The 20015-nt window shown below is 38.8% G+C and overlaps 1 protein-coding gene across 1 annotated transcript; it reads right to left on the bottom strand.

The window, feature by feature from the left end:
* Window positions 1-1170: 1170 nt before the first annotated feature.
* Window positions 1171-19620, bottom strand: LOC146662060 (TLC domain-containing protein 4-B-like). The gene is made up of 7 exons (XM_085418466.1): window positions 19061-19620; window positions 13703-13872; window positions 12813-12902; window positions 11657-11715; window positions 11341-11435; window positions 5955-6028; window positions 1171-4722 (listed from the first exon to the last, which is right to left on the bottom strand). Exons 2-7 carry the CDS (start codon window positions 13855-13857, stop codon window positions 4404-4406), a joined length of 792 nt encoding a protein of 263 aa, XP_085274592.1. The 5' UTR covers window positions 13858-13872; window positions 19061-19620; the 3' UTR covers window positions 1171-4403.
* Window positions 19621-20015: the final 395 nt, after the last annotated feature.

Here is a 20015-nt window from a genome sequence, read left to right as displayed (position 1 = left end):
TCGGTGGCATACGATAATAAACGTGCATTATGTTGAATACGCTTTTCCATGGAAAGCACGTTTGACATATCTTTAACCTTATCTGGATTCACCAACCTAAGCAGCCACCTTAAGCAATCGGGCCACTAATTCACACCAAGGTTGTTTACCTAAATATCAGCGCAAGGTTTCCCGGTGTGGCGATCAGCGCACTCACACTAAAGGGGCGGTGTTGACTGCATGAGCAATCACAAACATCGATGGGTCTACGAGCAGCAGACTGTGTTTTTCAACCAAAGAGCAAAATTCTAACTACAAAAATAGGAGTAGATCAAATGCATATAGTAATAGAAGATGGAAGCAACATATTCTGCACTCACTGCACCGTCATCAAGGCACTAGATCTGACTGTAATTATAGCCATGTATCCCACAAATTAATGGGTTGCTTTGTGAGATAATGTCGGCCTTATTTTTGCATCTGCAAACCCGGTGGTATAAAACAGGGCTACAGTCAAGAGCAAAAATAAAAAGAGAATAAAACCCGCACAGAACTGTTTTTACTGGATGCTTACTTAAAAAGGGAAAACAGTGAGCATTTATTATTAAGGCTTGTCAGATTAAAAAAAATCTAAAATCTACTGGGCCTCTTACTATTTGGGGCAATGACAGCACACACATCCCTGTAGTGAGACCACAGTGAGTAGTAATACAGTATAACGCTCATCTCGTGGCTAATCTGACACATTAGCTCTCATGGCCAGAGCTTCTGGACTCTTGATCCTAATCAACCAAAAACAAAATAAGACAGATGTTCAATTTTTCCTGTTTTCACCAGCAGGGGGCAGAAATTACACTGTTGAGGCATAAGTATGTCATTCTATGCTAGACCTTTTGAAACAATACATATTTTGATATTTTTTATTATTATTATTATTATTTAGTATTTGTATTTATCAGGTTGCATATCTGCTTTATCCATATACGCTTTACCATCTTAAGATTTAATGGTATTGTAAGACATGCAGGTTCTTTGGAGCCTAACAGGCATTTCTATTGTATCCAAAATAGTTTTCACTTGAAATGGCCACTTAGTGTGCAAGGCATGCTTGCAAAAATCATGAAAAACTATGTCACTGAATATGCTAAGTCTCCATCAGACACTTAAAATGAGTTAATTTGGCATTTATTGTTGAGAAAAAATAATGTAAATGACAAATATTTCTAATCTCCAGCACATCCACAGAATGTCACCACACACTCCATCTACTCACATCTCCTCCAAACATTGAAAAGAAACGTCAACACATTTTAAAATAACTCGCAGCAGCACCAGGCTCTCTCGGTCACTGAAACGTCTCCTTCGTTCATATTAATAAATTAAAGACAACTGTCCACATACAATTCATGATGCTCATAAGATTAATGTTTATTTGCACTGCCCAAACTGTTATAAACTGTGAGGATTAGTATTCAAGTATTCCCTTTCCGTTTATTTCTGTGCTGGATATTATCCTAAATATCTGGTTCTGTGAGTTACCTAATGTGGCACAGTACAAGAATAACATTTAAGTAAACATTATGTACATGTACTAACAAAAAAAAATAAAAAACAAAAACTTGCAAATGTATATTTGCTTACAGTGCAATCCCCATGCAATTCCACATGCAGTTATAGAAGATGCCTGAAGAAGACCTTATTGATCATGCATGAGCTTGTGGCCTGCCATCCAAATAATAATGTATTATTTCCATCCAATTTCAGCGAAACATCAAATGACAACCCCTCCTCATTTTATGGTAGTGATATTCACCTGCAGAGAAGATGACGTCCGACAATAGTTTGCCAAAATTAAAAAAAAATAAAAAAAAAATAAAAAAATAAAAAAAAAATATTAGCACATTAAAAGAATCTCATTCCATCACAACAGGACAAACCAAACCGGGCCTTGCCACTCTGCAACCAGCCACAGCATGCAGACATGGTAATGTAAATAGAATCAATCAGAAACATGGTTGCAAATTGGCACAACTGTATACAAAACATTTTGAGGGAAAATGGACAAATAAATATTGTAACCTCATGGTGAACATCTGCATTTACCATGGAGTAGCAATGGTTTAAGCACTGGCACAAATAGATCAACAAAAACAACAACAACAACAACAAAAAGCACACAAACAACCAGCCTTAACAAACCTCTTAATCTGTCATTTGACACTATATAACAAATGCCAAAAAACAATCACATTAGACAGGCGTTGGTAAAGGAAAACAAGTAAAAATCACTGAAAAGCAACATTTTTTTCCAGTGGTGTCAGCTGGGTGTAACAAAGTCTTCACTGTGCAATCATGTTATTTTAAAAAAGGCAACAAAATCAAATGCCGAGCATAAAAAGGCAGACTTTAAAACTAACATTCCCTGTTTCTGTGACATAAAACATGACAGAAGTGTTTGATGTATAGCTCATGTAAAAGGTGCAACAAATATTCAAGTAGATACCACAAATCTTCAGTGAACTGCTATGACTTAAACTGAGCAGTTGACCTTTGCCAATTTACCGAAAGATTCCCAAGTTCTGTATTGTATGATTAACATAAACGAGTTTAAGTAGAATTATGTTAAAAACAAACAAAACACATTGTTCAAATCTTTCCATGTATGTCCACTTGAGTGAAAAATCCTTGTAGCGATCCAATAAACAGGACCCACAACACCATGTATGGGACCCTTAGGAGTGAATTGAAAGTCATACATGACACAAAAGCTATTACCATTAACACAAAAATTTTGCCACCTGAAATACTGATTGTCGTTGACTTTACGTTAAACTACGGCTCTGTTTAAAAAAGAAAAGTTTAAATTAAAAAAAAAAAAAAAAAAAAAGATCTTAAACGTCTCCTATATGTAAAGGATTTGTATCTTCCTGGGTGAATAAAATCTAAACAAAAATGCCGAAACTGAAAATTATTGTGTTATGCTGTTACAAGACTTTTGCTCTTCACATCTCAACTTTTGAAGTATTTCGCTGCCATCGATTCAAGATTATTCAGTGTCTACTTTTGATGTTTTGTTTCAATGTGCCAGCTAAAAATGTACACTGCAGGATTGGCAACAGCTAGAAAAGTATAGAATTAAGTTTGCGGCAAAAAAAAAAAAAAAAAAAAAAAAGCCAACAAGTAACACTCGGAAGGGCAAACAAACATTAAATGTCAGGTCAACTAAAGCGTTAAAACATTTTCTGTGAAAATCTGGGTTTTGTTGAATTTGTCATATTTGTCCTTGGCCCTGACTCAGTTGAGTTTCACCTCTCTACATTCATTTCATAATGCAAAACTAAGAAAATGTGGAATAAAACACTTCAGCAACACACTTTTTAAAAGCAAAGTGATCAGTTTGTATACATAACTTGGCTGGATTAACATCTGATGATGCGCTTGAATTTCTTATTGTACAGACACCACCAGTAACATTCACTTTCCCTTTTAGTATTTCTAAGGTACTCTGCACATCTCCTTTTAAATAATACCAGTTAATTAATATCCTATGTATCTTTAAAACCCTATGTACTTTGACTCCAGCAAGACAAAAGTAAGAAAATGCATATATGTACCGATTCGTCTTCAACCCTACATTTAAAATGAACATATATGACTTCTGTTATTCTGATAGACTTTAAATGCTGGTTTGTATCTGCGCATTTTGGCACTCACAAAAGAACATCTCACTCTCTGGAATTTCACTTCCTGGTTAAATAAAGGTTAAAAAAAAATTAAATTACAAGGGGTTGAGTGATTTAAAAAAAAAAAAAATTTAATTTAATTAAAAAAAATAAAATCACAAATTCTTCTGAGACTGCACTTGATGGAATTTGATTATTTCTTAATCACATATCCCTCAAATGGCATCTAACAAGGATTTTATGACACTGACCATCAATGTGGATTCACAAAATGCTTTGGAGGTTTCCTCACATATTTACCTCACCAACACCATCTATTTCATCGTTTTCATTCTGCGACTCAGACAGCAGCATTAATACAAAAGTCTTTTGTTGATCACGAAGTTCGTAAAGAATGGTAAACTTTTTGACAATTTGTCGTTGGGCTAACAGCCGCTTTGTCCCGGGATGACCTCTTCTGGTAAATCCTTCACAAGAAAAATAATTGGCCATGCACACAGTATTGCTAAGAGGTCATTTCATGGCTTTGGGATGGCCATTTTAAATGGTCCATTGGTACATCTCGGTCACTGTGCCTGCTTTCAAGTTCCCTCACTGCATGTGGTCTTGTAATCTCAAGTCCCAGGTAGGCTGCTAATGAAGCAGCCTTGCATGCCAGGGTCCAACTTGCTACGAGCCACTGCACATAGTGTTGTCAGTGTTTCTGCTGTGGCATGTTCTCACCAGTGACACCTGGTTCTCTTAATCCGTCTTGCCGTTTTCCTGAGGTGTGCCAGCTTTGCTCCGGTGTGCTGATCGTAGGACCTTGTAACATCCACGGGCGATCTTATGCATCCACATTATGTTCATAATGTCCAAGCAGATGCTGGAGCAGATCCAGGCTACACGACCACCCCATGGCACCAGGTAGAAGGCCTCAGTGCCATAGACCGCATACATGCGACTGTAGTAGACTGGCATGACACCGATGCGGACGAGGAAAAACACCACTGCCATGGCAACGCCATTTGCCATGTTGGGCCGGGAGGACTTGGGATAACCCAACACCTCAAAGAACCAGCTGAAACAAAGCACATTTTTTCAGAAAACAATAACAGTATTCAATTCAATTTTAAAAGACAGTAAGTACCTTGCCACATTAAAGTTAAAAACAAAAAAAAACCTCAATCTCAAAGAACCATCTGAACACAAAACATGTAGACAGGAAATTACCATGAGTTCATTAAACTTTCTAGTAGAAGACCTTACGATAGGCAATCCAGACTTAATTTTTTTAAAATAAATTAACTAATCCATTAAGTTTAAGAACCAGTAATAATCATTTGGTTTACCAAAGATCTTAGGTAAACCCAGAGATGTTTTATCCTGTGCTCTAGCACGATAAATATCTGACTTTAAAGAACTCGTCTTAAGTAACTTTTTGGAAATATTTAGCAATCAGTAAGTGTGTGCGTGGTAACTATACCTTGGCCAGCAGGGTATAATTTCAATATTAGTCAAGTCTAAGCCATATGTGATCTTCTTTGTGCCAGAACTCAGGTTAAAAGGGCCTCAGTTACACAGGCCTACAGAATGGCCTACAGACTCCCCTCAGAATCTCCAGTCACTGGGGAAAAACCTTGTTGATTGTTGTGGGGGCCAGTGATTTGTCTAAAAGACACCAGCGCATCTGTGAACACTCACCATTTATTCTCCAAGCTGTAGTGTAGCTGTGAAACCTGCAACACAAACTGGAGCTCATTCACCTTCAGGGTAAAACTTTCAAATGTGCCAGTTACAGGGGTAAAGCACAACAGCTTATGTTGCTCTTTTTCAGTTCTCACTACAGCTTAGCAAGTAGTTTCCAAGTGTTTGCAGACAAGTAGGTATCTACCATCCAAACTACTGGCAGCCACGACAACCTTCTAGCAACTAAAGCAATTGAAAGGTGGTTTTCAGTGCAGCGTCACACATCTCTTGGTGACCAATAACACTTTAGCGACTGCTAGAAACCTCCAGAAACCACTTGAGGAATCTGCATTTTTATTTGACAACTGGTGGTTGACTTGCATGACTGGGGCCTTAAACTGAGTTTTCTGTCAACAGGTGGAGATTTGAGCGCCTAAACACACACAGTCATCCATATGATAATCCTAAATATAGGCTGAAGGAAGACGCAAAAGTAGAAAAGGTATACCTTTTCTACTTCACCTGAGATGCATTCCACTTGCTAATGACCAAGGTAAATATATATATATAAAAAAAAGACCTAAAGATACCTGAAAAACAGGTCATAAGCAAGCTAGTACATACCGCTGGTTTACACACGGTGTAGAAAACTCAGCTAGCAGGCGGAAGTTAGCAAAATAAGGCAACATTCCTTGGCCCTGGAAAAACAAAATGAGGACAGGAAGACAACAAGACATGAGAGGAACAACAACAATTCCACTGAAGAATGATGGGCATGATGCTGGTGCACCACCGGGTCAACACAAACACCATTTCTTACCAAGACTGAGACATCAGCAGTTATATGTATTAAAACAAAGATTTAAAGAAACCACAGCCTTAACCATGTGCAACTATGTTTAATATTGTCCTAAGTAGTTCAAGGTGTTGTCCCAAAAAGACAGTCGTCTCCTTCAGAGCAGAAGGGTATTCCTTTATTTTTGCAGTCCAAAAATTACACTGTCACCTGAGTCTATTTCACAGAGGAGTCCTTCCTTATTGTAAAAAGAAACTCATCATAAAGAGATAATAAAGAATGATTATACAAAATAACAATCTTCTGTTATTTTGCAGTGCAAATGGATTAAAGTTACAGTGGTCAATTATTTCTTTGGAATTAAAACTGAGAAGAAGAAAAAAAAAAAAAAAAAAAAAAAAAAAAAAAAAAAGAGAAGACTCCCTCAATCTGGGCAGTTACTCTGAGCAAAATCAGATTATATAGATCATCCACAAAAAATTAGTTTAGTTTCTGTTAAGACAAAAATATTTTAATTTGCAACAATATCTTCATTATCAGGTAATCCTTAAAACCCAAAATAATAGGCGATATATAGAAATGCCCACACAAAATGTAGCATTTTTGCATTATCTGAGTCACCAACACAACAATCATTAAAAAAACAAAACAAAAAAGCATTGTAGCATAAAAGGCCGTTCATCTAAATAACAACAACAACAATTAAAAAGAGCACATATCAGAAACAGGACTTGATATATATATATACACTGTACAACTATAAAAACATTCAGCCAGCCACTATTTCAAGGAGCAATCAGAAGCCATGCAGAGTATAAAGCAATACATTTGACTGCCAAACATGTCATTACAGGATTAGGTGCTGAATTCTACTATTTTGTGAAACGGATGATCTGCAGCAGGTTTCAGCTGCTACAGTAGTTGAAACCTGCTGCATCAATATAATCATTGGGAAAGTTAGAGGCAATAATAAGGGAAAGATTCAAATAAATATGATTCATGATTGAGAAAGTGCATTAATTAGAATGAAGTGTAATGATCTCAATCTCGATTTCTGCTGCAATAAGACTGTTTGACTCAGCAGTTTGAAAACTATTTTTTTTGTTCCCGACTGCTGGCTACAAACTCAGCACAGAACACAGCTCAAATTAAGGATGCAGAATTCAAAGTTATTTAGCCAGCAGCCTAACTTTTACAGAAAAGACTTACCGTCAGGGCTGTAACAAAAGTTGGTCAAAGAAACATACTTACTGTGTGATACAAACAGTTTACAATTACAAGAAAAGGTTTGTAAACCCTTAGGAATTCAACAATTACTCATAAAAATGTGGTTTGATCTTAATCCAAGTCACACTTAACAAAAACAGTTTGACTAAACTAATAACACAACCTATAAACTGATTCTGAATAATAACTCAAGTCCAGTCCAAAAGTAACTAAATTTAGTGTCTCCTAGAACCTCCGTTGGCAGCAGCCATCTTTATCAAATGTTTCCTGTAGCATGATAATGAAGCTTTCTAATCGATTACCAATTTTCTTCCATTTATCCAATTTAGGGTCATGGGGCCTGGAGCCTATTCCTGGTGTCAAAAGGTGAGAGGTGGAGTACAACCTGTACAGGTTGCCAGTCTACCACAAGAATAAACAGAGAGAGGCAACCATTCACATCAATGACCAGTTGCCAATTAACCTAACAAGCATGTCTTAGGCCTGGGGAGAGGTCGGAATACCCAGAGAGAACTCAGGAAGGCACAGGGAGAACATGCAAACTCCAAACCGAAAGGTCTCTGCAGTACAGTGGTTATGAACCCAGCGCCGCCTTCCTGTTAAAAGTCTGTCTGACTTGGTCATTCCAAAGCTTGAACATAATGAACAATGACTGCAATGTCCAGTCACATGGTAAAGAAGCCACAACTCAAAACTAGAGCTTTCGGATAAGCACTTTTATCACCATATCCAATGAGTTACTGTTCAATAAAGCTGTGAAAAGCATAGCTGTTTCTTTATTAGTTTAGTCATATTGTGTTTGCCTGCAATTGTGACTTGGATGAATATCACACCACATTTATGAGAAATCAATGTAAAATTCCTAGAAATCCTTCACAGATTCATAAACCTTTTCTTGTAACTGTATATTCCCATCTAGCATTAGCATGCTAGTACCTCTAGGAACTGGTAAGTCCATACTGTGACTGGGCATCATAGCTGCTCAGTACAACACAAGAGCAATAACAGCAGACAAGACAGGAATAAAAAAAAAGTCCCCATCTAGATCAAGACCTGCTCTGGGTTTCTAAATGACAACTTTTTGGTAGTTTTTGCATGAACGGAGATGACACAACCCAACTTCACCTTGGTAGTTTTTGCATGTAAGGTTTGAAGAGGGGCCATTTATGTTAAAGTCAGCAAAGGACAGACAGACAGATATATTAGAAGGAAACAAAAAAATACAATGCCACAACACAAAGCAAAGAAGAAGCAACACTTACAACACTGAGAAAAACGAAAGCATGCATCCAATATTTTTGAGAAGCTACGCTTAACTTTTAAATAAGCACAAAAGGCTGCCACACAAAATAATTAAATTACTTGAGCAATATTTGTGATTGGCTACTTAATAGAAAAGCATAACAAAAAAAAAATTACATTTTGCATTTTTTTTTACTAATATTTCTCAATAGGAGTCAGTTTAGCTAGAGCTATGTGCCTTGTGTAATGTTTTTGTTTCATTGGAGTGCAATGGTTCTGAAAACAATCCACAACCTTGTTGGCCCATGATGCCCTATCCATTGCCCCCACTGTTGAACTTCATTATGTTACAAATGGAGACAGTGATAGGATATTTTAATAAAGGTAAGGTTCAAGTAGCAACAGAGAAAGTTAATGCAATGATATTATTAAGATTACGTGACAGCCATGGCAGATCTGAAGGCATTGCTACACTAGCTTCATCTAACTTTGGGGACATTTCGGGTGTGTTAGCAAAGCTTTGTGGTGAAATAGCTCAACTGTAAAAGCATTTTTAGAGTGCTTATTTAGTGTAAAATGCATGTGTTTCGGTAATGTGTATGTGCAATGATATGCTAATTAGCCATGTGCTCATGTTGCATAAGCTAGTTAGCATGTGCAGCAGTTATCTCTCAGTCATCCTACAAAGTATGAACTGTGGAACAGTGGATTTAGAGTTTTGACATAAACAGTTCCACATAAACACATTCAACACATTTAACTAATAAGACTTTGACAACATATGACAAATCTGGGTGGGAACAAAACTAAATAAAATGAAAATGACATCAAAGGTTAGCCAACTTTTTGGGGGTGATTACAACTAATTTATTACGGCTACATTCATGCTGCTGTTCCATGTGCATTTCAGATCTAGTCTGAGAAACAAAGTCATGAGTGTCCAGTAACAGTATGGCCTACTTCATCTCATTTACCGAACTGTTTTAGATACAGTCGTTCCGTTTCTACAGATACGACTAGATTTACAGTCAGTGTTAAGTCAGAATCTTAAACCAACCATATGACACCATTTTACTGCCATTACTAACACAATTATTGTTCAGATACAGAAACACGGAAAGGTAATATTTCTCATTAGCAATGCTAAAAGATGGAAAAAGTAAATAAAATGTCTGTCAGATTAAAAAGAGAAAACATAATCCGTAAATCCAGCCGCGACTAAAATAGACAAGAGCAGGGAGTGAGACGTAAATATGTAGAGTGTAAGCTTTACACTACATCTATTAGTGCCAAGTAATTAAAAACATCTTTTTAGATTTAAAAAAAAAAAAAAAAAAAAAAAAAAAAAAAAAAAAAAAGCAGCTTGATTAATTGGGGGCTACTATCAGAGTGATGCAAATTCCATGCCTTTCTGCGTTTTTGCTCAATATAGAGAACTGAGAGCATTTATTTACTGTAACTGTAAAATAAAGTTCATGTAAGACTTTTTGGAGCACTAGTTCATTTTTATCCCCCAGACTCCTAGAGTAGACCCTTGAGAATACATTCAGCATGGTATTTGAAAAACGGGCCTATATATTATGCAATGGACTTTATCATCTTGGCATGGAGTGTAAGAGAGGAGCCAGGACTAGGCTCTGGCACAAAAGACAGACAAGCAGAAGCCAAGGTACTGTAGATAGGCAGGTAAGTAATTAAGAATGGTAAATACTTTTTGTTTTCATGCACAGTAACAGGACAGAAATCTCTGCCTGTGTAGAGCGCGTCAAAGCTATGAGCATGCACACAGTGGTTACAGTTGAGCATTCAGTTGTGCTAAGCTCAGAAAAGTTTAGCTTACACCAGAGTCACACAACATTTAAAGGGGGGGTCAGTAAAACAAAAAGCACAGAAACTGTAAGGGCAAGGTGAGGGGGGAGGGGGGCAGGGAGAGGGTCATCAGCCAGTACTGTCACTGAGCATTCCATGCAAAAAATACCATAGTCATTCATTTCCCGTAATTATGCGACAGATCCTGGCAACCTAGAGGGTTTCAGATTGAACCAAGAGTGAACAGTGCCACCTACAAATGCTGGATAGAGTCGCCATTGGCACACCAAAGTGTATGGCAGCAATGCAGCATACACAAGTTTTTATCTTTAATTGAATTTTTTTTTTTAAATACAATGAGCACCACTGATACAAGATCCAGCTTGCACAACAAACAGCTGATTTATTGTTTTATAAGGTACATCATGGCCAAACGGAAACGTCAAACTGAACTAAATCCCATCAAGACTATTACTGTTTTTCCTACAATTTTCACAACGCTATTCAAGGTGTTAATGTGCCAATCAGCCATTTTCAGGAAAGGCATCAACCACCAAAGAACAGTTATCTTATTACTCGCACACTTGAATAATGCCAAAACTGAATGTTCTGCTATGGAAAAATAAAGAAACTAATACTGCTACTTATTAACTGATAAGAATGCTTTACTTTCTCTAGCACCTTTCCCCTTGCAATAAAATAAATAAAGACAGAGCTGAAGCTTTAACTATCTGAGAACTTATCTGATGTGTTTGCATGGGATTGATGTATCTCTTACACAGACCAAACTGGCTCTCCCTCGTAAATATTAAGCTCACCTATGACTATACATGGCTATGTATCACACCCAGCTGAAAAAGGACATAGCTGTTCACCCTTGGTTGTCTCTTTCCCATCTTGCCTGCACGTTCTGCTATTGGGCAATAGGGCACTCACCAGTACATAGTAGTAAGCATACAACGCTGCCAGATGATGAACTACAAAAAACTTGTCGCCTATTGCCTTCCAATAATAAAATATCAGCAGCAAATCTGGAAAACAGAAGAAGAGGGCAAAGAGGGACAGCATGTCATTGGTGTAATCAAGGCAATCTAAGTGCATACAGAACTATTTGGAAACAGCAGCTGGCACAGTACGGCTGAACCACAAATGTGTCATCAAGCATCAAAGTTTATCGCAAATTTATTATGTGCATGTTCTTTTTCACTCACTTTAACAAAATTATGCTGACAAACTGAAAGCTTTCTCTTACCCGATATGAGGTAGCCTGTTGTAATTGCGACGTTCGTCTTGACCAGTGTAGGATCTCCCCTATTGAAAAAATAAGAAATTAATTTGTACTGTGTGTGACTTACGCTTGATAAAATAGATTCTGACACAAGATGCGCAAAAGAATGAGTCTACATTAAAGTGTGTGTGTGTGTGTGTACACATGTTGGGTGCAGTATTGTGAGGCAGAATTCACACTTTAGCCTCAGTCACATTGAAAAAAAGGAGAGAGGGGGAAAAAAACCAAACAAACAAACAAACAAAAAAAACCCCAACATGTCCAGAGGTTAAATGTACAATACCTTCGAAACCACTGAGCAACAACACGTGATTGCAAGGCAACTGCACAGGTTGCATGATAGCAACCTGTCTCCAAATTTGGACTGAGGTTAGCTCTGGTTTAGGCTACTTGTCTAGCTGTTGATTTTAGCATAGTACATTGTAATACATAACGCTAATAATTCTTTGTAATTTTTTAAATGGTATAATTGACTTTACAAACACATGGAGATTCAGAATTTCTAACTAATTTATGGTATTAAAAAAAGAGAACAAAAAAGAACAAGCAGATGTTAGCAACTCAAGCTAGCTAGCAAGTTAATGCTACCAGTAACTTCTATAAAAACAAAAACTGCAAGAAATTTAAAAGAGTTCCAGGTGAATGTACAGTTATAGTTACAAGTTATCTCAATATACTACAGCTACCAATGTTTCACTTTTACAAAGGAAAAGAAGACTGTCCTTTTACAAACCTAACACTAGCTTAAGCTATACACAGACTTGGCTTCCAACACTAAAGAGTAATTCCAGTCCAATAAAGAGCAGGGCAGGGTTACTAATAGTATAACTGATACAGATAAAAACTCAGATAAATAAGTTTTACACATTTAGCACAAAGACTGTAGTAGGTAGGTAATCGCCTGATTAGCCAAATATTGTAACCATTATAACTTAAAACAATTATGCTCACTATTTGATATTGACACAAACCAGAAGCTGTCTCCCTTGCACACCTCTTCAGTATTAGGCATCTTTAACTATGCAAAGGGGACATTAATGCAGAAAAACATAACCTTCATTATGAAATAAACCAAAACTTTTGAGAAAAAAAAAATTAACTTCCAAGCCAAAACTCTTACCAAACTGGATCTTCATTGACAGCATCATCAAAAAACAGAATGTAAAGACAGAATATTCCCACCAACAAGGCGTGAAACGTTGATACTGTCCTGAAATAAAAAGAGAGAAAAAAAACATACAGCCTTGATTATCTGCTCATCCCTGAAAAGGGCAGATGATGACACAGTAATGGATAATATACTTTCTATTCATTAAAAGTCCCATGAAGCTGGTCTGTACTTCAGACAGAGGAATTTTTAGTACTCACCGTGGATCAACTGATTGCCTGTCACGACTGCACACAGATTCAGACCAATTAAACTAAGAGATTAAACACTGCTGAAGGGTCAGACAGAGCGGCGCACAGTCCCATTCAATCACTCAAACAGTGAGACAGTCCACAGCCCTCAGCAGTCAGACAGACCCTGACAGCCCCACTGTATAAATACAATACTGTGAAGTCATGGAATTTAAGAGGGATCCCTGAATTCCCAGCTTGTATCCCTTTCCAGTAATAATTCATTTTGATTTCCACTTTAAAATCACGTAGCCATTCTGCTTTCACAAGTGCTCTCACGGATAATGAACTCAGCAAAAACAGGACATGTAAGAGCAAGATTCATGGAAGCTGTACCAGGCTAGTTTAGTCTGATCATTCGGAATACCAATCTAGTTAATCTCCCCCATGTTGCTGGAACCTTACACAATAGCTGTAGAGAAAATACCGCAATGAATCCTACATGTGAGTCTTCTCTGAGTGCCACTGTAAATATGTGGGTTTAATGTTAGTAGACATGTTTGGACAGAGCTAAAACAAATCATCCTCTGTTAAACATAGAACAGTGTCACACTCCATGCAGCCCAGTGGAAGTAAATACTCATGACCAAGTGAGAGTAAGACTTCGGTCACCTCGAGTTCCATTCCACCTTCTGCTTGTCGCTGAGGCCAAGGAAGCCAGGACTGATGCGTACAGACAACCAGGGGCTGACTCTGTGGAAGAGCCACTGGAAGGTGAAGAAGCTGGTCACCGAGATGACGAGAATAAGCTGGTTGAAAGGGTCCATGGCCACCCAACCTTACTGCAAGAGAGAGTGAAGGGTAATGGTTAGACAATATGAACAGTTAGCAAAGTTATTTTTTTAAACAACATTAACCTGAGGAAAAAAAAAAAAAAAAAAAAAAAAAAAAAGGAGAGAGAGTATGCAATGAAATGTTGCACCAGTATCGACCATGTAAATACACCATCACTTGAAGCACCGAAAACATGCCTACCTGAAAATCCACAACTAAATACATCAAATCAAACCTGTCAGTAAGGCTCACAGGTCTTAAACAGAAAAGGTGTCTTAAACCTTGAGGAACAAGAGAGAAATGACCATGTAGCCACGTTTTTGACTCCATCTACTTACTAATTCTCAACTGCAAACCTCTTAAGTATAAGTAGTCATCAAATCCGTTTCATCTACCTTTTCAAATCTTCAGAGCTTGCACTGAAATCTGAATGATTAATGTGAATTTCTGAATGGCAGCCCAATGTGTAACGACACAGGAACCGCTTCAGGCAGAAGCAGAAACTTTGGGTAGAAGGCAAAAATATAAAGACTTCCTGTGTGCGCGCTGACATCAGACTTTGTGGTTTCAGCACATCCGTATAAAGCCCAACACACTTTCTTTTCCCTCAAGTTCTACATTACAGATGTGTATCTATTGTAAGGCTTTTAAAATAAGCAGTGACAGAGAATTGGAAATACACAATTTAATTGGCTTTTAACCGACCCCTGACTTAAATCGCCCCTATTTGGAGGGCAGGGATAAGGAGTCATAAAAGCCATTTACATACTATCCAACTTTATGCTGCAATATAGATGACATGCAAAGTGCCATACCCGACACAATCCATTCCATCAAAATTCCCCTCATTATTTCTAGCATCTTTTTCCGCGAGCTGCACATTGCAAAGCAGTTACACTGAAGCATTTGCACAATTGCATGACATGCATGCATTTTCATCTACACTACCTGGATTTGCTTTCATTTTTCACATTACAACGGATCAATCAAGTACCTGATATATTTGCAGAATCAACAACGCTGTTTGAATTAAAATCCTATCAGTAGTCGTTTCTAGCTAAGACGTTTATGATGAGTATCTAGAACTTCCTTTTCTGGACCTGTTTGTCCAGTTTGAACTCTGTAGGTTGGATTGAAAATTATCCTTGGATGTTTTTTGTATTTTAATTTAACCCCCCAGCCTTGACAAATGTCTCTCCACCAGCATCAACAACAGTAGCACAATTTCTGCAACTGGATCTATGAACCCATTAAGGATTTCATAATAGAACGTGGTAATGGCTGCAACAAAAGTATAACAGTGACTACAGATGGCCTGATGTGAAAGGGAAAGGACTGTGCGCACTGACGAAAAACAGACACAGCCCGTTGTTTATTCACAGATTGGCGAATAAATGACAAGCTTGAAATCAAGTATTCAAAACGCTCTGATAGATATAGTTGCTGCTGAATATTCTTTCCCTAAAGCTGGCCTCATTCTCTGGGAGATGAATCTGTGAATGTCACTGAATCACTCACACTCACATTATGAATAATCACCTCTACACAGGGAGGAAGCAGGACATGTCCAGAGGCAAGTGCTTTGTGTGGGATGTAGGTCTCAGAAGCACTTTCAAATACAGCATATTCATTCTCCAGCAATAACAGTACGTGGCTTAAACGTTACAGCTCTATGGAAGTGTTTCAACAAGCAATGAAATGTTGCACCATATACTTATGTAGCCAGAAAACTAGGATACTGATTGATAATATTTTTTGAAATTATAAAAGAGATTATCAGCATGCTCACAATTCATCCACAAGGGGACACTGTCGATGAAATATTTCTTAGCAATGTAAAGCCTAGCAGCTCACAAAGGTCAGTGTATTGGGCAGATTGTGTGTCACGCCACTGGATACGTGCAAACTTTGACCTGCTTGTAGGACCAAAGGGAAATTCAAAGAATGACCAATAAAATGTATCCATGAACTGTTCGAGCAAGAGTGACAACACATGATGCAAGTGATTCTATAGTTGTCAGACAATTATATCACCAGCGCTTCACATCAATATAATTTCCCTGCGCTGTGCAGAAGAAAACTGTAAAGAAAGAAAACTGAAGGGTCACACTCTAATTAAATCCTATGACACCCATATATATCCATGTTTAAAATACCTTCTGTTCTTTTTAAACACACAAATAAAACACAAGAAAACATTAAAATACTATATTTAGTTCCAAGACATTTCAAATCAGACTTAAAGCAAGGCCAAACTTGACAATAAGTCTTCGTTTCAGCAGCTCACTTATTCTACACTGACCATGGCACAGCTCTACAGCATATGATGCAATTTTCCTCACGGGATCAGTATGCTGCAACCTACCACTTTGCAAGTCCAACTGCTACTTCCCCACTTCAGCATACGCTTCAAGGCCCCTTCAGCTCACATAGGTAACTACCCAAGCAGCCAACTCTTACGCCCCTCCACCAGCATGCTCTTGTGATCTTATCAAACCCCACACAGGCTCTGTGTATTCTGGCCATCTCTTTCTCCATGAAAACTGAAACCCACGTCAACATGTCTGCTTTCTTCAAAAACCTCTGACATCATGTAACCTGCTTTATGGGGCCAATCAGAAGGGCTTCCTGGAATCAATGCTACTTTGACCCACATAGTGCCAATGAAACATTACAACTCACCTACAACTTTTTAAAGGGGAAGTTTACTCCCTTATTTTGGAAAGGAGGTCAGGGAATTCAAAAACAAGAACTTCACAGAAAAATGAAATAAATGTCAGCGAGTCCAGACCACTGAACTGCTTTATGTTAGATTTAAGATATTTGCATAAGGCCAGTGCCAGTCGTTGGTAAGAAGCAAAGTCAGTTACATTTGAAAGGCATATTTGCATCCCCCAAGCAACAAAACAGAGCATCTCCCAGTACAAGCACGCAAAACACATATCTCAGTCCCAGGAGCTCTGGCCTTGGTGATTACATACCTGCATTTGTTTCTGCGTCACGTCAAAGAAATGTTTGAGGGCAAACGGTGTGCTTCACTAAAGCACGATAGTAAAAGTGGAAAAAAATAATCACAAGGGAACTTAAAGGCCAAAACCAGAATTCTCTCCTTTAGGTAGAAGGTAGAAAGACTTTTGTTGCTAAAGGGACGCTTGAAGAGCCAACATAGTGATGATGGCCCCAGAGATATTTAAGTAAAGCTAATCCCTGTACTTCCTACAGGGAGTGAGGATTGTTTTTGGTATACACATGCATGTTTGTGCCCTACCCATGTCACACAGGGTCTTGCTGCCAAGGCAAACAGTTACACATATAAATGAGAGTGAAGCAAAAAGAATGCTGTGCAAATTAAGGACCGCACAAAGCACGAATAAAGCTACTATTTTTTAAGCAACAAATGTTTCCTTTGCAATTACAGCACAACAGAAACACTGGTGTATAGATTATGTCAACTTGAGGTGCATATTCATGTTCATCACAACCAGCATTTTATTGCATTAGCTTAACCGACAAAAGCCCAGAGATAACAGGTATCACAGTAGCGCTTATCAACTTTCTCTGTTAAACCAGGTTTTCTGCTTCAGGCTCTGCACACTTAGAGAAGCGCCTTCATGAGTTTCACACCTCATTTGACTGATTCTTATGGGTTTAGCCAATCAAAAATTGTATCAGCTGATAATGATGATGGAAAAGCTACTTTTGGTTGTTCCCTTGCCACAAGGAGTCACAAAGGGGGTGGCTTTGTTGTGATATGGCATTTTTTTAAGCCGGCTGCCCTTTCTGAAGGAACCTGGAAGGTGATCTGTGTCTCCAGCTGAAACTGGCGATGCTGCCATTAATGCGCTGTTGATAAAATGGTGATAAAAGATCTACACCGAGTGTTGAAAATATAACAGATATGCAACACTGTTGAAAATAAGATGAGAGATTAGTGCTGCAGAAATTCATTAATCTGGTGCTTTACCCACAGGGCAGTAAAATAAATATTTTAATTTGAGTTCATTATTTTAATGCCGAGTGCGCTCTCAATGCTGCTGTGTATTTCTAACATGACTGATACACATTAAAGCTCTGAAACTTTAAACTGGATACATATAAACATTAAGTGTTACTGTCCCACAGCCTGACAGGAGACGTGGAGATGGCTTTAGTTTGTTGGGAAATCAAAAGTGAAAATGATTTTACTCAGTGAGATTCTTGGCATGTTTTCTGTTTTCTAGTAGCTGCAATCCCAGAAGTGTGAAAGAGACTCAGCAGCAAATTGGCAACAAGTATAGACATCTATACACTTCCTGCACCACCAGATTAAAACACTGGATGTTTACGGATTGGTGGTTTTAGTTACACATATAAAATGCATTCCTCCAGCAGAGAATCTATAATACGCTTCAAAAAGAAGAAGCAGTGAAAACGTGGCGCTCCCGGCGGATTTTAAACAGATTAGTTACCATGGTGGTTATCATAAGTTACCATGGTGACTTAGCCAAGTAAAATGACAGCCACTTTCGTAACAGAGAAAACTCTGACTTTAAGCTCGACATAGCCCGATAACCCACTGATCTCGCTTCACTACGGGAACCTCTGGAAATGTGGCTTGAATCACTTAAGCAAATTAAGCCTTCTGCAGCTCCAGGGCTATTTATTCCTTATTTAATGTTCTGTGCTGTCAGCAGCTTGGACAGAAAACACCAAATCGGGCCCCGCCTTCAAACTGAGTCTTGCCTAGAATTTCTGGGAAATGAAAGACACAAAACCGGAGCAGGTTTCTTCCTGGAACACAGCTATGACAGTCCATACGTTCCTATAAAGACTAGCGTATGCGCTTGCGTAACACGGCTGAACCTCTTTTTTTTTTTTAAAAGAGGAAAAAAAAAAAAAAGGAAAGCGACGAACCAATGGCACCACGAAAATAACCTGGGTAGTGCTGCATCGCCGCAGGATCGTCTGCTAAACATACAGTGCATGATCAAATGCCCGAAGCAAAGATGATTTTGACCAGATCTTCATTTCCTTTCAAACAAAGACGCGGGTATAAATAACACCACTCACAAGGCCAGTTTACGCCGCACTGACTGCATGCCTGCTTGCCTGGCCAGCTGCTGTAGCGTATGGAAAAGAAATGGCAGTGGCCTAGCCGTGTCATCGTATTGTAGCCTCGTATTTGACAGCAGACAAAATCATCCCAAACGGACCTACCTTATGACGTTCATTAAGATATCTGGCGTCTCCCCCTCTCTCAGCTCGTTATGGTTTCTGGACTCGCCTCCATAAGCGCTGAGCAAACGGCACAGCCGTGTCGAATCATTTTCTTGATAAACAGGACAGACCGCCTCCTGCTCCGCGCACACACTAGCTATTTGTGGGGGATGCGAAGGGGCTGGAGCTCTGTGCCTGTGCTGTGTTTACCGAGAATTCCCACCGACACCAAACGCGCATAATGCAGAGGTGCAGATCGTGCAGCTCGACGCTCGATTACAGAAATGATGGAGGGGGCGGTGTTGGTGAGCGACTTCTCTAACCAGCTCTCTCTCTATATCTCTCCCTCGTTCCTATAGGGCTCAAATTGCAGCTGAATTCTTAAAGAAACACACATGCTCACTAACCACCACAGTAGTCTGTCCAGAAACACTCACTGGATCTATTTATAGCCCGGGTTCGTTGAACTGATACAGACAAGATAACCAGCAAAGCGAAACTGCAGGCATGGCCTCCTGGTCTTTACTGGCTGCAGAGCTTCCGTATCGAATAATCTGAGCGTGCCATGGGAGTATTTGTCACAAATTACTGCAGATTAAAATCACAGCAGATAATTAGATAATGCACAACTGCAATTCACCATCTTACTCAAGTCACTCGTGCCTGCAGATGCCAGCTATACGCCCATAAACAGAGGGGCCGATGACAGCTAAAATGGCCCGTGATTGCAAGGGTAAGCTGAACGAGGAAGTCTGGCTGTCTGCAGCCTAGAATCTAGATCGCTGCGAGCTGATTTGCAGATCAAATGGTCTAAGGCAGAGATCCCGAGAGCTACTGTCCTGCAGATTTTAGATGCATCCCCAGTCCAACACAGCTGAATCAAGTGGTTGAATGATCTCTTCAGGGTGCCATCAAGTTTGGCAAAGGCCAGGTTACACGCCATTCATTTGATTCA

Source organism: Rhamphochromis longiceps, linkage group LG9, assembly GCF_057381845.1.
Source record: "Rhamphochromis longiceps isolate RC_006_pf linkage group LG9, R_longiceps_female_GT1.1, whole genome shotgun sequence".
NCBI classification, from domain to species: Eukaryota; Metazoa; Chordata; class Actinopteri; order Cichliformes; family Cichlidae; genus Rhamphochromis; species Rhamphochromis longiceps.
This window is presented reverse-complemented; position numbering and strand designations above follow the sequence as displayed.